Source organism: Stegostoma tigrinum, chromosome 2 (assembly GCF_030684315.1).
Source record: "Stegostoma tigrinum isolate sSteTig4 chromosome 2, sSteTig4.hap1, whole genome shotgun sequence".
Taxonomy (NCBI): domain Eukaryota; kingdom Metazoa; phylum Chordata; class Chondrichthyes; order Orectolobiformes; family Stegostomatidae; genus Stegostoma; species Stegostoma tigrinum.
The window spans coordinates 117840124-117858341 of NC_081355.1; the positions used below are offsets into that span (position 1 = coordinate 117840124).

Genomic DNA, 18218 nt, shown 5'->3' on the forward strand with positions numbered 1-18218 from the left:
TTTACAGATTATAGGGCAAGGTGTTCCTGTTGTGGGTTTTGCTTTTAGTTCTCAGGGGGAGACAACATCTGCTTTATAATTGACTGAGGGCCCATCTGGGATTTGGACAGATTTGAGCAGATTTACGATAGAAAGATCCCGCAGATTTAAATAGACCTGGGGACTAGTATCCTACATCTTTTAAATAAAGCCTTCACATGATAAGTGGAAAGTCTGCTTAATTTCGGTTGCTTGTTGGTTAAATCGAGTGGGAAAATGGTTCTTAACATTGCCAAAGAGTTTCTGGGATCAAGGATGCCTCCCAAGTTTGCCAAAACAGTTTAGAAAGATAGAAAAGGGTGATACTTGTAGAATTAGCAAACAGGCTAAAATTGGGTTTAACTAGGGATAATAAGAAAACTGAAATTGTAACAGAGTTAGCCACGTATTTAGCATGTCAGAGAAACAGCCAAGGCAGAAAAAATTAAATTGAAAATGAGACAGTTGGAGTTATAGGATAAAGAAAGGGAAAGAAGCTTATTAGTTGAAGAAAAAGTAAAGAAAAGAAGAGAATCACCCTGGCAGAAAAAAAAGTAAAAGGTAGAATTGCCTCGGCAGAAGAAGAAAAAGAAAGTATAGCCATTGCAGAAGAAAGGGAAAGAAAGAGTTGGAAAAGATGAACCTGGAACTCGAAGCAAAAAGACTTCAAATAGCAGAAGTGAAAGTACAAGATAGAAATAAAAAGTAAACTCATTGTAGCCAACAGCCTGGTAAGGATATATACAAATATGTCAAAACATTACCAAAATTCATTGAAAAAGGTGTAGAAGTCTTTTTCATTTCCCTTGAGAAATTGGCTAAACTGAATAACTGCCCATGGACTATGTGGGTAATGTTAATTCAGACCAAGTTGGCAGGTGGGGCTAGTGAGGTATTTGTAGCACTGTCAGGGAAGGTGTCAGCAGAATACGAAGAAGTAAAACAGGCTATTTTGGCTTACAAATTGGCATCAGCACCGTATAGACAATGGTTCTGAAATGCAAGAAAGGGACCGGGTCAGACTTGTATTGAGTTTGAAAGAATTAAAGAGAGCAACTTCGATGGATGGCTGAGAGTTTTAAAGATAGAAACATTATAAGGATATTGGAGAGATTATTTTGCTGGAGGAGTTTAAAAACTCATTTTGAGGAACTGAAGGTTTAAAGCAGCGAGAAGAGCTGCAGAGATGGCTGTTCAATACAAATTAGCGCATAAATTGAAATCTAGCTTCCAATAGCAATTGTCATTCTGTGAGGGATAGAAATTCAGAAAGAGCAAGGACTTTCAATGAAAAACAAAAAGTAGATCACACTGAAACAGTTTACTACATGTGAAAAGAAACTCAAGAGGGTGGAAAAGAGGTGAAATACCACGGGTGTTTTTGTTGCCAGAAGGCAGGAGACACAAAGTCACAGTGCTGGTGGATTAAGAAAGGCACGGGGGAAAAAAATATGTTTTTTAAAAAAAGGATGAACCAGTGCGATTAGTTGAGGCTGTGACAGAATTCCCAAGAGAAGTCGACGAGCTGCAGAAGTGTGCACAGCCTTGTCACGGGCTGGATAGTAAGGGAGTTCCTGATTCTTGTTTTGAAAACCACTTCATCTGTATGGGTAAGATTTACTCAAGCAGAACAGGGGGAGTAGGTAAAGAAGTTAAAATATAGAGATACGGGAGCTAGTGTGCTTCTAATAGTAAGAGATAAAAATATTTGCACTCTTTCTGAAATATTGCCTGAGAGTGTGATAATCTGTGGAATAAATAGATCAAGGACAAAAACAAGGGTGCTGGAAAAACTCGGCAGGTTTGGCAAAATCTGTGAAGGCAAAAAACAGTTAATGTTTCAGGTCTGGTGACCCTTCCTTGAACTGATGGTGGCTGTGAAAACAGCAGTTTGTGTGCAGAAAATAGGGAGATGGGTGGGGCAGGGAGTAAACGATAGGATAGAGCCCAAAGAGAGAGAAAGATAGTTGGATAAACAAAGGAGTTGCTAATGATCAGTCTGGGAGACTGAATAGTTGTTAATGGGAACTGTTCCTGACTAGCAACAGGGGGTGTGTAATGGCAGGCTATAGAACATTAAAGCACAGTACAGGCCCTTCGGCCCTCGATGTTGTGCCGACCTGTCATACCAATCTGAAGCCCATCTAACATACACTATTCCATGGACGTCCATATGCTTGTCCAATGATGACTTAAATGTACCTAAAGTTGGTGAATCTACTACCGTTGCAGGCAAAGCGTTCCATTCCCTTACTACTCTCTGACTAAAGAAACTACCTCTAACATCTGTCCTATATCTTTCACCCCTCAATTTAAAGCTGTGCCCCCTCGTGCTCGCCGTCACCATCCTAGGAAAAAGGCTCTCCCTATCCACACAATCTAACCCCCTGATTATTTTATATGTTTCAATTAAGTTACCTCTCAACCACCTTCTCTCTAATGAAAACAGCCTCAAGTCCTTCAGCCTTTCCTCGTAAGACCTTCCCTCCATACCAGGCAACATCCTAGTAAATCTCCTTTGCACACTTTCCAAAGCTTCCACATCCTTCTTATAATGCGGTGACCAGAACTGTACACAATACTCCAAGTGCGGCCACACCAGAGTTTTGTACAGCTTCACCATAACCTCTTGGTTCCGGAACTCGATCCCTCTATTAATAAAAGCTAAAACACTGTATGCCTTCTTAACAGCCCTGTCAACCTGGGTGGCAACTTTCAAGGATCTGTGTACGTGGACACCGAGATCTCTCTGCTCATCTACACTGCTAAGAATCTTACCATTGGCCCAGTACTTTGCCTTCCGGTTACTCCTACCAAAGTGCATCACCTCACACTTGTCTGCATTAAACTCCATTTGCCACCTCTCAGCCCAGCTCTGCAGCTTATCTATGTCTCTCTGCAACCTACAGCATCCTTCGTCACTATCCACAACTCCACCGACCTTAGTGTCGTCTGCAAATTTACTAACCCATCCTTCTACGCCCTCATCCAGGCCATTTATAAAAATGACAAACAGCAGTGGACCCAACACCGACCCTTGCGGTACACCACTAGTAACTGGTCTCCAAGATGAACATTTCCCATCAACTACCACCCTCTGTCTTCTCTCAGCAAGCCATTTACCGATCCAAACTGCTACATCTCCCACAATCCCATTCCTCCGCATTTTGTACAATAGCCTACTGTAGGGAACTTTATTGAACACCTTGCTGAAATCCATATACAACCGGTTTACTCTCGCCTACCTGTTTGTCACAGGCTGTGTGGTAACAAGGCCTGGTGTGTGGGGGTAGGGGACTGGGACATGGGAGAATTTAGGTCCTAAAATTATTGAACTCAATGTTGAGTCCGGAGGGCTGAAGTGTCCCCAAGGGTCAAATGAGGTGTTGTTCCTCCAGCTTGCATTGGGCTTCGCTGGAACACTGCAGCAAGCCAGAGACAGATGTTGGCCAGGGAGCAAAGTGGTGCGTTGAAGTGGCAGGCAACAGGTAGTTCAGGGCCTTTTTTGTGAGCAGAATGTAGGTGTTCCGCGAAGTGATCACCAAGTCTACGCTTCATTTCCCAAATGTAGAGGAGACCACATTTTGAGCAGCGAATGCAGTAGACTCGATTGTGGAAAGTGCAGGTGAAGTGTTGCTTCACCTGGAAGATATGTTTCGGCCCTTGAATACTGTAGAGAGTGGAGGTAAGTGGGCAGGTGTTGCACCTTCACTGGTTATGGTTACAGGCATCCGCAGTTCTTTCAGTTTTTATTTAAATGGATAGAGGAGTAGTGTTCCCCCGTGTAAGATAAGACTAAAAAGCCCATTCAGGTTGGGGAAGTGATAGTGGCGATGTTGGAAAGATTGGCTATTCCAGGAATACAGTTTGTTCTTGGAAATAATATAGCTGGACCACAGTTGGGAGTAATGCCCATTGTAGTGGAAAAGTCAAAAGAAAAACAGGGGAATTAGGAGCTGAAAGAAAAATACCCTGGAATTTTTCCAGAATGTGGTGACAATATCCCTAGCCATAATTTAAAACAAAGGAAAACAAAAGAGAAAGACGAAGGAGTTGAGGTCAAGTTGGCTGATACTCTCTACTTTACCATCTCATCAAACAAAAAATCTAAGCAAGTAAAGGACCAGGTAGAGGTGTTTAATTCTGAAAAATTAATGGAGTTACAATAAAAAGATGAGATGGTAAATGATGTATATCGTAAAGCCTACTGGGTAAAGAAATTGGCGTATATTCCTGAATGCTTTACCTTAAGGATAAAATCTTCAGGCAGAGTTAGCTGGGCAATGCTTGACCTTGGCAGGTTAGAGCAGAGGAGAAATGGGCAGAAGTTCACCAGACTGTTTGCCAGTAGCACTCAAACAGGAAATATTGGGGGTAGCATATGAATTACCTGTAGGAGGTTATCTAAGAGTGAGGAAGACTCCGGCTAAGACACAGAAGGATCTTTGTTGGTGTGGATAATGTAAATACGTAGCTGAATTTTGCTGTACCTGTCATACATGTCAGATAATAGGAAAGCTACAGGCAGTATAAAATCAGAGCCTTTGCTAATTCCTGCTTTTGAAGAACCTTTTACATGGGTTATAATTGATTATGTAGTCCCACTACCTAAAACCAAAAGTAGGAATTGGTATTTGCTAACCATAATGGATGTGTCGACCAGGTTTCCGCAGGCAGTTCCATTACAGAATGCCAACCGGAGAAATGGTCGTGGAGGCTGAGTTTCTTTACCAGTTCACTACCCAGGGCGCTTCAGTCAGACCAAGGGACCAGTTTTACTGCCAGAACATTTAAGGAGGTTATGGTAGTTTGGGCATGCAACACTTTAAGCTAAGTGTGTTACATCCTGAATCCCTGGGAGCATTGGAAAGTTGGCATCAGACCCTAAAGACAGTGCTGAGGGCTGATTGCCGGGAAAACACAAATGATAGGGATAAAGGTACCTCATTTATATTATTTGCTGTTAGACATGCTCCAAATAAATAGACTCCATTTAGTCCTTCTGAATTGATATTCAGACACGATATTCAGCCTTTAAAATTCATTTAGGAAAAGTTGATAGGTCCGAAGTCAGATCTCACAGTTGGATTATTATGTATTTGAGGTGAGAGAAAGATTAAACAGAGTATGTGATTTAGCTTGGCAACATTTTGAAGGTGGCACAGCACCTACTGAAGCAAGAAGTAGATAAGAAATCTAAAATTTGTAGGGTTGCCAGTGGAACGAAAGTATAGGTGCTGTTACCAGTGGGAGGAGATCCCTTCAAACAAGGTTTAGTGGTCTTGATCATATTGAGAAACTAAGTCACGTGAATCATCTGGTAAAGATGCCAGATGGGAAAACAATTTATAGGGTTTGTCATATGAACATGCTGAAACACACCTGTGATGAAAGGGAACCAGAGAAACAGGTATTAGTTGCTGCCATTCGGTGAGGAATCAGATCCAGATGATTTGGATTTTGATGTGTCTCAGGATAATTTGAGTAATGAGGAAGTCTTTAAGGAATTGGATATGGTAATGAGCTAGCTCATTCAGGAACCAAGAACTAACTTGAAAGACCTTTTATAGTGCTGGGAGGACCAATGCCCAAATACATGAGGTTGACATAGGGAACGCTGCTTTAATAAATTAACACCCCTCCAGGCTTAATTCTCTCAAAGCAGTGCAGGTTCAGAAGGAAATGGAAACAATGCTCCAAGAAGACAGCATAGGGACGAGTCAAAGTGAGTGGAGTTTGTTGATCGTGTTGGTTCCCAAACTTGATGGTGCTCAAAGATTCTGCGTAGATTATCGGAAGCTCAACACTGTGACCAAATCTGACTCAGACCCAAATCCAAGGCTGGAGGATTGCTTGGAAAAAGTGGGACAAAAAGTTGGACTTAATTGGCAGTTACTGGCAAGTACCATTGTCAGAGGCACCGAATGGACATTATCAATTTTAAGTAATGCCCTTTGGAATGAAGAATGCACCAGCTACTTTTTGAAGTCTTATCAGCAGAGTTGTTGCAGCATTGGCTAATTGTACCATTTACGGAGATGACTCAGTGATATTTAGCTATTCATGGAACAATCATATGGAACATTTGGCAGAGCTCTTTGAGAGACTATGGAAATCAAAGTTCATCTAAACTTGGTGAAAACAGAATTTGTGAAGGCGTAAGTGATGTTCTTAGGGCACAACATCAGATATGTGTTGGATGACACCAAAGAACGTGAAGATGAAGACCATCAATTTCCTAGACCATTCTGGAAGAAGGAAGTGCTATGAATTTTAGGCTTGAGCAGATTCTACTGGAAACTTGTACCAAACTTCAGTAGTGTAGTGACACTGTTAACTGATTTATTTTAAGAAAACCATTTCAGTGGACAGAACAATGCCAGAAGGTGTTTGAGAATTTAAAAGCAGTATTAACTATTGCACCAGTTTTAGCCACACCAGTTTTTTTTGAAACCATTCAAAGTCATCATCGACACAAGCAATGTAGATGCTGGAGCTGTGCTGTTACAGGAGGATGATTGTGGAATTGAAAGGCCAATTAGTTATTTTTTTCAAAATTCTTAATACCACCAGAAAAAATTTCAACCTTTGAAAAAGTTATTGAGTTTAGTAACGGCCTACAGCATTTTAATATTTACCTTGCAAACAGTGCAACAGACAATTGTGTATACCGATCACAATCGTTTGTCGTTTCTGGAAAGATTTAAGGACAGGAAGATGAGATTATTTTGTTGGAGCCTCATTACAAACATTTAATTTGGAGATTGTACGTGTTGCGGGTTGTGAAAATATTATCGCGAGTTGAAAAGAAAATGTTTATGTCAGGTCGAAGTGGAAGTATTCAGTGTTCTCTATATACTGTATATAGAAATAATATAAAATGTGAAAGTCTAGATTAATGAGCTATGTATGTAGTAATATGAAGTTAAGGTTTTACAAAAAAAAGTCTTTTCACAATGATGGTTCATTTCTTAAGGAGGTTGTTGCAAAGTTGAGTAGAGTATTGTAGATTGGGAGGTAGAAAATTAGAGTTTGGTGTTTGTAAAGTGCTGCGGGGAAGTATTGAGTGTTCTCTTTAAAAGATCAGGTGCTTTTTCTGTGCTTAGATTTAAAACGATGTCCGTGAGAAGCAGCTTGAAAGTTTGCAAGTACCCAGAGCCTCTGAATTGAAACATTTGTATCGAAAGGCCGTTGGGGAGCAGGCAAGCAGTTTTTTTTAGTCAAGACAACTAGGCTTTTGAATTTAGCCAATCAATTTGAACCAGGCACTTAAATATCAAAAAACCAATTAAATCTGAATCTGTTGGTTTGAACAACATAGGACTAATCCTATTGTAAGACATACTGACATGTCATCAAGGGTATTAAAGAAGGCGACAGTTGGACGAAGACCTGAGTTAACCACCATCTGCCAGAGCTAACGACCCTCAGTTGTCAAGAGAGAATCACTGGCTGTACATCTTAGAAAGCACCATCAAATAACCAACAGTACCAACAGCATGACTAACTAATATTCTTGACAGGAGAATCCACAAAGAAGGCATAGAACATTCTAGAAGAGAGACAAATTGGCTATAATTTCGAGAGATTAAATTCTCTATTTTTATTATGTGTCTTGTAACTATTACACAGCATATCATTAGAATCTTGTTTTATTCAGGAATAGTTGGTTAGAAGGGGTTTGTTCGGTTTGTTAATAGTTTAGTTGATTTGTTCACTGTTAATTGATAAATTGTTACTGATTGATTTTTAAAGTGAGCAACAAGGCTTTATTTTGGTTAACCATTAGAAGTTGCTGAAAAGCAGGTAACACCACTTTTCTCACACCTTTTACAGATTATAGGGTGAGGTGCTCTCGTGTGTGTTGGTTTTAGTTCTCAGAGGTGGGCAACCTCTGCTTTATAACACAAGTGAACCATATCAAAATTGAGATAACACGGTGTGAAGCTGGATGAACACAGCGGGCCAAGCAGCATCAGTTCATCCAGCTTCACACTGTGTTATCTCAGATTCTCCAGCATCAGCAGTTCCTACTATCTCCATATCAAAATTGAGATTATTTCATGTAGAATAGTGATAAACACGTGGGATGTGGTAGGGTATTGGTAAACACAATAAACAATTTTTTAAAGGACATTTCCTAAAAGAAACAGTATTTGTTTCAAATTTACGCACATTTCGCTTCCATCTCTTTATGTTAGTGGGTGTATTTTTTACTTGTCTTTTTCCTTTTCTGTCACTGGTTCAGTTCTCCTTGTGACCTATAGAACATTTATGGCCCAGAGGTGGCCATTCTTTGAGACAGAGCAAGAGCAGTTTGGTAGACTCCATTATACAATTTTGTTTTGAAAGACTCCACCCCAGGCCTTGCATTCTGGATCATAGTTAATTCTTACCTGTACTTTGTGGTTTGAGAATGTTCTTTCTCGGGGGTAAAAGATAAATTTCGTTTTTATGTGATGATGGTCGACTATACTGCCACCAGTGTGTTTTAACAGATGGGTATAAATGACACAAAGGAAACAATATATTTGTTTAAAGCCATGACTATAACAAGCTTAGTTAAAAAACACGTGCAATTCAATGAGCTTCTCAGTTATGTTATAAAATATGTAGATTTTTCTGCTTCAAATTATACTTCAGACCTTGGAATTTCAGCTCTTCCTGAAAGTAACCATGAGTTACATTTTAGTGCTTTAAGCAATTTAATTGGTTCATTCTTCCTTTTTATTACTGCTTTTTCCTGATTTGGTCATTTGGGATCGATTTGCTTTATAAGTCCTTAGTCATTGTAGTCACTTCTTTTGCCAATCCATTGTTCAATGTAAATCAACAGTGCAAGATTGAGGAACTGTTCCAAGGTGCAGGACCCTTGCAAGACTTGGATGTTAAAATGGGATCCATGATTTGGTTGGGCGAAAACAAATTTGCCCATCAAATTTTACAGTAAGTTTAACTGTAAATGCAAATTATGTCACAGTATTTGCATATCTTGGCAGCTTTTCCCTTTTATGTTTACAGACGTTGAATATCATGCTTTAGGTAAAGATATTTGTTTTTTTTTCAATAACAGTCTTTACCTACAATACTGTTTGTGATACAGGTTTTGATAAGGACCACATATTTAAAACTGAAGAATTTACCAATCTAATTTGTATCCTTGCTCTCTTAACAAATATTTTTGGGTTATATTTTTGTTGGTAAATTTTCAACTTAAATTAATTGAACTGAACCAATCTTTGGTAATATTGGCCTTTACAGAATTCATTCGTTTTTGGATTTTTTGGTCCCTCACATTTTATCCCAGAAACGAATAAGAATGTTATGGACCAGACTAGACCCCCCTCAAAATATTTTAAGGTAACCTAGACCCTACCATCTTATTTTAAAGGCAAATGTAAAGTGGCCTGTTCCAGATGCAATGCGATTGGTCAAATTACTTGATGCTAAGCAAAACACAATTTATTGGAACACTGACTGTAGTTAAAATACAACAAAAAAGATATTTAGATTAACAACTGTTTTGGAAAACTTAACAGATTAATAGATACAGTAACTATCACCAATTAATGGACCCAGGATAGCAACATGCCTCGGCAGAAAAGCAAATTCAGAAAATAGATATGTCTCACTGGTAATCCAACTGCAGAGAGAATCCCCAGCTTGCAGCTGTAACCGAGAGAGGGAAAAGATAGCTTTTACTTGTACAAAGCTTGAGCAGCTTCTCCTGAACCTAAAAGCAAAAAATACTAGAAGTCCTGGTCGTGAGAACTGTCCATACCAAACCAGGCTGCTTCTAATATTCCAACTGTTTTTTAAAAAAAATCACCAAAACCTCAAGCTGTTTGTTACCACGTATAGCTTGGCTACTGTCATTTAATCTCTTTTAAAAGAGATCAGGACAAAATTCACCTTCTAAATCCATAACATCATCACAATTACATGCAAAGTATTTCTCAAAATCACTACAAAATCTGAAAATACCCTTGCCCAGGAAGATTTTCATGCTTCACACCTGCTAAGTGTCCCATCTGCCATGTTGATAAATTAGATTTGACTTGATTGATTTAATGTCAGTGTACCTAAAGTACAGTGAAGAGCTTTGTTTACGAGCAGCACAGGCAGATTATAGTCAGCAAGAATACACCGATCATAGAGTGAACAAAAAACTAAATCGTGGCGTACAAGTTACATCACATGGGCGTTTGCTCTAGGCAAGATCAACATTAGCAAGGTTAGTATTATTTGAAGTTGGAGAGTCCAATTATTGGTCTAATGACAGCAGGGAAGAAGCATGCATAAGCACCACCCCAAACCAATGTTGGGCCGTTTGTGTTTGTAAATGGGGGCCAAGCCTTTTATTATAAGATTTTCCTGACAAATTTAAGTTATTCTGAGTATAATATTATTTGGTCTGAACACCAAGAGGCTCCTGCCAAAATGGTAATTTCCTTGAAAGTTATCCAAATGTGATGCGAACAGAAGGCATGATAAAGACTGATCACAGCGTCTTATTGATCGATACTTCCCTGAGACTTGTGGAATGTGACTCTGACTTACCTGTTCTGCTATAGATTTTGTTCCCTGATGTAAGTTATGGCCAGCACAGATTTTGACGCTAAAGTATCTGTTAGATCAGTGATAAAATGTTCATCCAGGAGACAAAATTATAATGCCATAAAAACACCAATACATGACCTCCTTTCCCAAAGTTACACTTAATGAAGCATTCTGAAATGTAGTCACCGTAGCACTGCAGTAAAAGCAGCACCAAACTGTCGACAGGAAATTCTCAAATTACATTGTCACAGTAGATAATCTATTTTTGTTAAATACATTCAGGGATAAGTATTACTTGGGACACCACGGATAGCTCTGCTGCTCTTCAGAATAGCATTAAGATCACAAGATGTAGAAACAAAAGGAGGCCAGCCCATGGAGACTGTTCCACCATTAAGTGACACCATGACTGATCTCAATCCTTAGCTTTGCTCTCCTGCCTTATGTCCATAATCCTTGGATCCTTTGGTTAAAAAATCTGTCTGTCCAAGTCTTGAAATACTTAATGACCCAGCCTTGACATCCCTCGATTAAAGAATTCCACAGATTCATTATCCCCTGGGAGAGGAAATTCCTTCTTATCTTTGTCTTAAATGTGTGATCCCTTATTCTGAGATTATGCTTTTCGGCCCTAGATCCTCCTAATAAGGGTCTCCATACCTAAGAGAGGGTATTCTTTCCATAGAGGGAGTATGGTCAAGGTTCATTAACCTGATGTTGGGAACTGCAAGTTTGTTGTATGAAGAGAGTGTGGCTCACCTGGGCCTGTGTTCACTAGAGTTTCGGACAATGAAAGGGGGTCTGATTGAAACACATAAATTTATAACAGGACTATACAGACTTGAAACAGGAAGGCTATTTCCCTTGGTTGGGAGTATAGAACCAGGGGTTCACAGTTTCAGAATATGACGTTGGCTGTTTAGGATTAGATGAGGAAACATTTTTTCATTTTGGAGGGTGGTGAATCTGGAACTTGTTGCTACAGAAGATTATGAAAGCTGAGTATATTCTAGAAAGAGATTGATACGTTATTAGATATTAAAGAGATCACGGGCCATAGAAACAAAGCTGAAACATGGTGTTGAGGTTAGTGGATTGGCCATGATCATGTTGAATGGCAGATCAAACTGGAATAGTCTAATATCCTCCTCCCTAGTTCCTAATTTTCTACGTTAAATGGGTGACCCCTTGCATTGAGATTACACTTTCTGGTGTATCTATATCTAACAATAGGGAAACAGTATCTCCATTTACCCTCAAACCTCACATGCTTCAACAAGGCTTCTCCTCAATCTTCTAAACTGTGGTCAGTACAAGCCCAACTTATTCGATCTCTCGTCATTAAAACAAAATCCTCCAAACCCAGAATCAACCTACTAAACATTCTGTGTAACAACATACCTTTCCTTTGATAAGGGGCCCAGAACTCTTCACAGTATTGCAGTTGTGGTCTGAATGTGCCTTGCATAATTTTAGTGAGACCTCCCTATTTTTGTTCTCCATTCTTTTTAAAATAAAGGTATTCTCTATCTATCTTGGAACATGGATGCAAACTTGTTTTGTGATTCATCCATGGGGATAGTCTCACCCTGTGCTGCAGTTTTCTGTCTGCTTTTCTATTTTTAAATATTATTCAGCTCTTCTATTCTTCTTGCCAAAGTATATTACATCATATTTTCCCAAATTATGATTTACATACCAGATATTTGTCCATTCTCTTAACCAGTCCATATCCATCCGCAGATCCTGTCTCACCACTTGCCTTTCTGTCTATTTTTGTCTTTCACAAACTTGGCTGTCATGCCTTCACTTCCCTTATCCGAGTCAATAATATAATGTAAATTGTGTGCGCAACACTCCCTATTTACAGATTGTTATTCTGAAAATGCCCCCCTTATCCTGTCCTCTCTTAGCCAGTTCTCTATCCATGCTGATGATGCATCCCCAAAACCATGGACTGTTATTTGGCCAGCGCTATTATTGAAGCTATGAGACTGGCCTTGAATATACTTAATGACTGAGAATAGAGAACTCAAAAGATGTACAACTGCTCCTCATTTTCTCACCTCTGTCCTAAATCTGTGACTCCTTTGTTTAAGACTTTGACCCTATGTTTTGGATTCACCTTCCAGCATCTACCTGTAAAGCCCCTTAAAAATTTTATATCTTTCAACTTCATCTCACCTCGTTGTTCGAAACTCAAGAAAATGTAGGAATAGTTACTCGAGCTCATTTTTCAAAGTCACATATGCCCTGCCTTGGGTACGGAGATAAATATTGAACTGGACTTCAGGTGTGGTGTCTGACTTGTTATAATCTCAAGCCCACCTCCTTGATCAGACACAACCTACCCATCTTCTCTCCCACCTATCTGCTCCTCCCACCTCACTGATCAATCCCCACCACTTCCTTCCTACACTTAGGTATCACCATCCCATCTACCTTCCCCAGTCCCACCCCTCCCCTCAATTTATTTCTGAGCTTCTTCTCCCTTCTGAAGAAGGGTCCTAACCCAAAGCATCAATTTTCCTGCACTTCTGATGCTGCCTGGCCTGCTGTGTTCCTCCAGCTCCACTGTTATCTCTTACTCTAGCACCTGCAGTTCTTACTATCTCTGAGTGAATGACACTCCAAATGTGGTCTGTCCAGTGATTTTGTAGAAGTGTGACATCACTTCCTTGCTTTTATACTCTTATGCTTCTATTTGTAAACCAAAGGATCCTGTCACCTACTTTAACTGTTTAATTTTCCTGGCCACCTTTGGAGAATTATGCACATGACCCCTGAGGTTGTGTACACCCTGCAAAGTTGCACCAATGAGCATGTATTGATTGTCTCTCCATGTTTCTTCTACCAAACACATTACCTCCTATTTCTCTGGTGTTGAAATTTATCTGTCAGGCATTTGCCCATTTGGTCAACTTGTCAATGTCCTTCTAAAGTCACTTAGCATCATCCTCACAATTTCCTATTCTCCTTGACTTGGCATCATTTGCAAATTTAGAGATATTGCCATCAGCACCAATTTCCAAATCATTTATATTAATGACAAAAAGCAAGGGTCCCACTATCAATCTCTGGGGAACCCTTTCGACTTGCCTCTAATCTGAGAAATGCCCATCTATGCCTACCCTCTGTTTTCCAACATTTAACTTCTTATCCATGCTACTGAGAACACTTTAATCCAAAACATTTCTAAATTGCTAACTATAAGACTGTAAGATATAGGAGCAGAATTAGGCTATTTGGTCCATTGAGCCTGTTTTACCATTCAAACATGGCTGATGTGTTTGTCAACCCCATTCTCCTGCCTTTTCCGCGTAACCCTCCATCCCCTAACCTATCAAGAACCTGTTTCAAATTGGCTCAGATCTGTTTCACATGCACACTATATGATTTGACATCGACAGCCTTCCTCAGCAGAGAGCTCCAGAATCACCACTCTCCTGGCTGAAGAAATTCCTATTCATCATCTCAGTTGTAAAGTGTCAGGCCTTCACTCCTTGGCTGTGCCGTAGGGTCCTTGTCTCTAATACTAGTAGAAGCATCTTCTCCACATCCACTGTCTTCAGGTCTCTCCGCATTCTGCAAGTTTAAATCAGATCCATCTCCCCCAGTAGTAACCTTTTTCCTTCTAAATTCCATTGAGTACACACCCAAATGTGCCACGTGACACTAAATCGAATACCTTCCGAAATACGATACATTGACAGTACTACTCTTATCCACACTCTCTCTCACCTCATCAAAGAATTCAATTAAATTTGTCAGACGTGACCTGCCCTTGACAAAGCTGTGTTGACTGAGTAGTATAAACTTATTATTCTGAGTGTATATTTATCTTATTCCACATTATGATCTCCAGTTTTCCCCCTATTCTTTGCCCCTTTCTTAAACAACAGCATCACATTTGCGATCCTCCAGTTCCCTGGGAATAGTGCTTTGTTCAGAGAATCCTGGAAAACTTCTGTCAATGGCTTTGCAATTTGCTTGGGAAACAATTGGAATCAATGGGTCTTTTTCTAAAATTCACCCACTATGTAAAGTAAGAGATATGCTTATGTAAAGCAATAGAAGCAGAAGAATATAGACTTCAGTATGCGATGTGGCTGGTTTTGATGCTGTGTCTTTCCTGAATTAGGATTTCACATTACTCCCTTCATTAACTTCCAGGCTGAGAATTTTTCAAGTAATATTTTAATCTTTGAAACGATGTTGACAAGTGTCTCGTGAATAATTCTGAGTGTGTCTGCATGTACATTTACAAACACATATGCATGCTTGACGTAGACACACTGTCAATATATATCAGTGACTGAACCAGGCAAAGCTCATGTTTGTCTGCAAGGAAATTACAACTCCTGCAGTTATCTTCGTAAAATTGAGTGGGAAATGTTGACCTTATAGTTGGTGGTGATAGTGATAAGTGCTGAAATAAATGTGAACAGAATTGTTATAAAAGAAGTGTGCACTGTATGGATGTTTTATTGTAAGACAGTTACAAACTTATTAATTTCTGTGTGACCTTGTGATTTTTTATTAACTCAATTACAAGATCGCAATAAATGTAAAATGGGATCTGTAATGCTGAATAGCAAGAAAATTAGGCTTTATCCCTTTTTTCCACAGACTTGCTACATCTGTGAGGAACAAGGCCGTGAGAGCAAAGCAGCAACTGGTGCTTGTATGACTTGTAATAAACATGGATGTCGACAGGCTTTCCATGTGACTTGGTTAGTATATTTTCTCTAAGTGAAAAATTGTCGTAAGGACTTCGCTTAATACAGACATCGTTGTGCCGCCTTAAGGATGCATACTAAGCAATACAAGTCAGGGTGACCTAGACTATAATGTGGTTCTTTACATTTCACACTGAAACCTTTGGACCAGCAAATGGGCCATGCTAGCAATAGTTCAGTTACCTTTGTTATAGATACTGAAAGCTATGTATATATATGCCACCAGCAAAAGATTTGAATTGTGAAGTGATATTCCTCACAAATGAAGTATCAGTTGACTGTCTCGCCGATACACTTAAAATAACAATGATACCTGAAGTATCTCCGATAAGTAAACAGTGCCTCTTTTACAATGTGCGAGTTTCAGGTGAGGAAATTAGAAATTTTGGAATGAGATTTGGAAAAAGAATGACAAAGAACCCCCAATGGAAGCACCCCAACAGGCCTAAGTTGATAATGGTCCATGGAAGTCCTGCTCCCACTTGAATGATCTCTTCCAGGTTTACCTTTATTTCCTGATTTTTCTCCTCCCTTATTTGTTCCTAGAGCCTTCCTTTAAATGTGGGACTGTGAATGCTATCACTTCGGAGCATAAAATGTTGGAGCATGACTGGGCCATTTAGCCCAGCAAGTCTGCTCCATTATTCAATAAGGTCATGTCTGATCTGATAACCTTCAAATCCATTGTCCTGCTTTTTCCCTATAACCCTTGATTCTCTTGCTGATTAATGAACTATCTCAGCCTTAAATATACTTAATAGCCTAATTGGTCTGGCACTCTGCCGTAAAGAATTGCACTGATTCACTACCCTCTGAGAAGGAATTTTTTCTCATCTCCGTCTTAAATGGAATATACATTGAGTTCCACTCAATTTTTATAAGGACCCAGAGTTGCTCACAGTATTCCCGAATGTAATCTAAAAGGGATAAATACAACCACTACTTTTAGTCATTTATATTAATGATTTGAATGTGAATTTAGGGGTATGGTTAGTAAGTTTGCAGATGACACCAAAATTGGTGGTGTAGCAGACAGCAAAGAAGCTTACTTCAGAGTATAATGGGACCTTGATCAGATGGGCAAATAGGCTGAGGAGTGGCAGATGAAATTTAACTTAGATAAATGTGAGGTGCTACGTTTTGGTAGGGCAAGTCAAGGCAGGACCTGTACACTTAATGGTAATGTCTTGGGGCGTGTTACTGAACAAAGAGGCCTTTGAGTACAGATTCGTAGAAGGCGTTTAGTATGCTCGCCATTATTGGTCAGTGCATTGAGTATTGGAGTTGGAGGTCATGTTGTGGCTGTACAGGTCATTGGTCAGGGCAGTTTTGGAATGCTGCATTCAGTTTTTGTCTCCTTGCTTTAGGAAAGGTGTTGTGAAACTTGAAAAGGTCCAGAAAAGATTTACAAGGATGTTACCAGGGTTGGAGGGTTTGAGCTGTAGGGAGAGGCTGAATAGGCTGGGGCTGTTTTCCCAGGAGCATTGGAGGCTGAGGGGTGATTTTTATTGCAGTTTGTAGAATCATGTGGGGCCTTGATAAGGTGAATATCCAAGATCTTTTCCCAAGGCAGTCCAAAACTAGAGGGCATAGATTTAGAAGGGACCTGAAGGGCAACTTTTTCATGCAGAGGGTGATTCATGTATGGAATGAGGAGGCAGTGGAGGCTGGTACAATTTCAACATTTAAAAGGCACCTGGATGGATATTCGAAGAGGAAGGGTTTACAATGATATGGGCCAAATGCTGGCAAAAGGGAGTAGATTAGTTTAGGATATCTTGTTGGCATGGACGAGTTTGACCGAAGGCTCTGTTTCAGTGCTGCACGTGTTTAGAACTCTGTTTTGTTTTACCTTCCTGCTCTCTCACATTAGAATTTAGAGAATTCTTCTGTTAATCTTTGTGCTACCTTTTATCCATGATATACCTGTCTTTGTTAAGACCTCTTGAATTAGAGTATTTATTTCCTCCAGTGACATCCGATCCTTCCAGAGTTATTACGAAAGGTAGAGATACCCCTGAAGTAGAGTGTGTCTCTTATTGACTTGGATTATGAAACTCCTTCCTGTGTTGCATATTCTGATCTTGTGTGTTTGTTGGTGCTTATATTAACTGTCGATGGTGATCACTACCCATAGTCACGACTCGTAATAATGATGACCTAATTGGTAGATCCTTAACACAAACATAGCATTATACATGTAGTTCCTATTAACTCCTTTACACATCTAAATAACCCTTCAGCTAGTAACTCAGCAAAATTATAAAGGATATGAAATTATAAAATGATTACACTTGCTACAGTATGACTTGGGTACTGTTCAGCTGGAAACTTGCCCAAGTGACTCTTCTAACTGTATGAATACTGGTGGTATGGGGAAGCTGTTAATCATGGATGCATCATATCCAACCTTGTTTTGGCTGTGGCCAGGCCCGATAATCATTGGATAAAAATTGAAATTAGAAAATCCTGACATCTTTGCCCCGGTCTGGCCCAAGGATGCTGTAGCCGTCTGCAGCATCTCTGCAACTTTTTATTGAACAATTAATTGGAAATTGAACATGGGATTTACCAACATGTGTGGTGCAACATATTGACCTTGCCAACTGGGCCAGTTGATGAATTATTTAATATTGTCTCTCCTCCCTTCCTCTTCTGAAGGTATTGACATCTTTCTGAGCAGACATACAGACCTTGGTTCCCTTCAGTACCTTGCACAAATGGCTTATTCACGTAACAGCCTTGAAGATACATGTCAGCACTCCATTGGATGCCTTGTAAGGGTTTGTGGGTGTTATGGCATCGTATGCAAGCTAAATGCATCTTGACATTCACATATTTTCCACAGGGTTGTTGAATAGCAATCTAAATTTCTTCAACATGTCAATGAATAAATACAGT

The 18218-nt window shown here is 39.7% G+C and overlaps 1 protein-coding gene across 10 annotated transcripts in view; it reads left to right on the forward strand.

Moving 5' to 3' along the window:
• The window catches only part of mllt10 (MLLT10 histone lysine methyltransferase DOT1L cofactor), a 647928-nt gene that overhangs the window by 80520 nt on the left and 549190 nt on the right, over positions 1-18218 (forward strand). For 6 of the 10 annotated variants that reach the window (XM_059638800.1, XM_059638789.1, XM_059638793.1 and 3 more), the window contains one exon: positions 15208-15311. The exons of the other annotated variants lie outside the window; for them this stretch is intronic. In XM_059638800.1, the coding sequence (XP_059494783.1) occupies positions 15208-15311 (104 nt within the window). Of the gene's footprint in view, positions 1-15207; positions 15312-18218 lie in introns of those variants that run through there. 10 annotated transcript variants of the gene reach the window in all.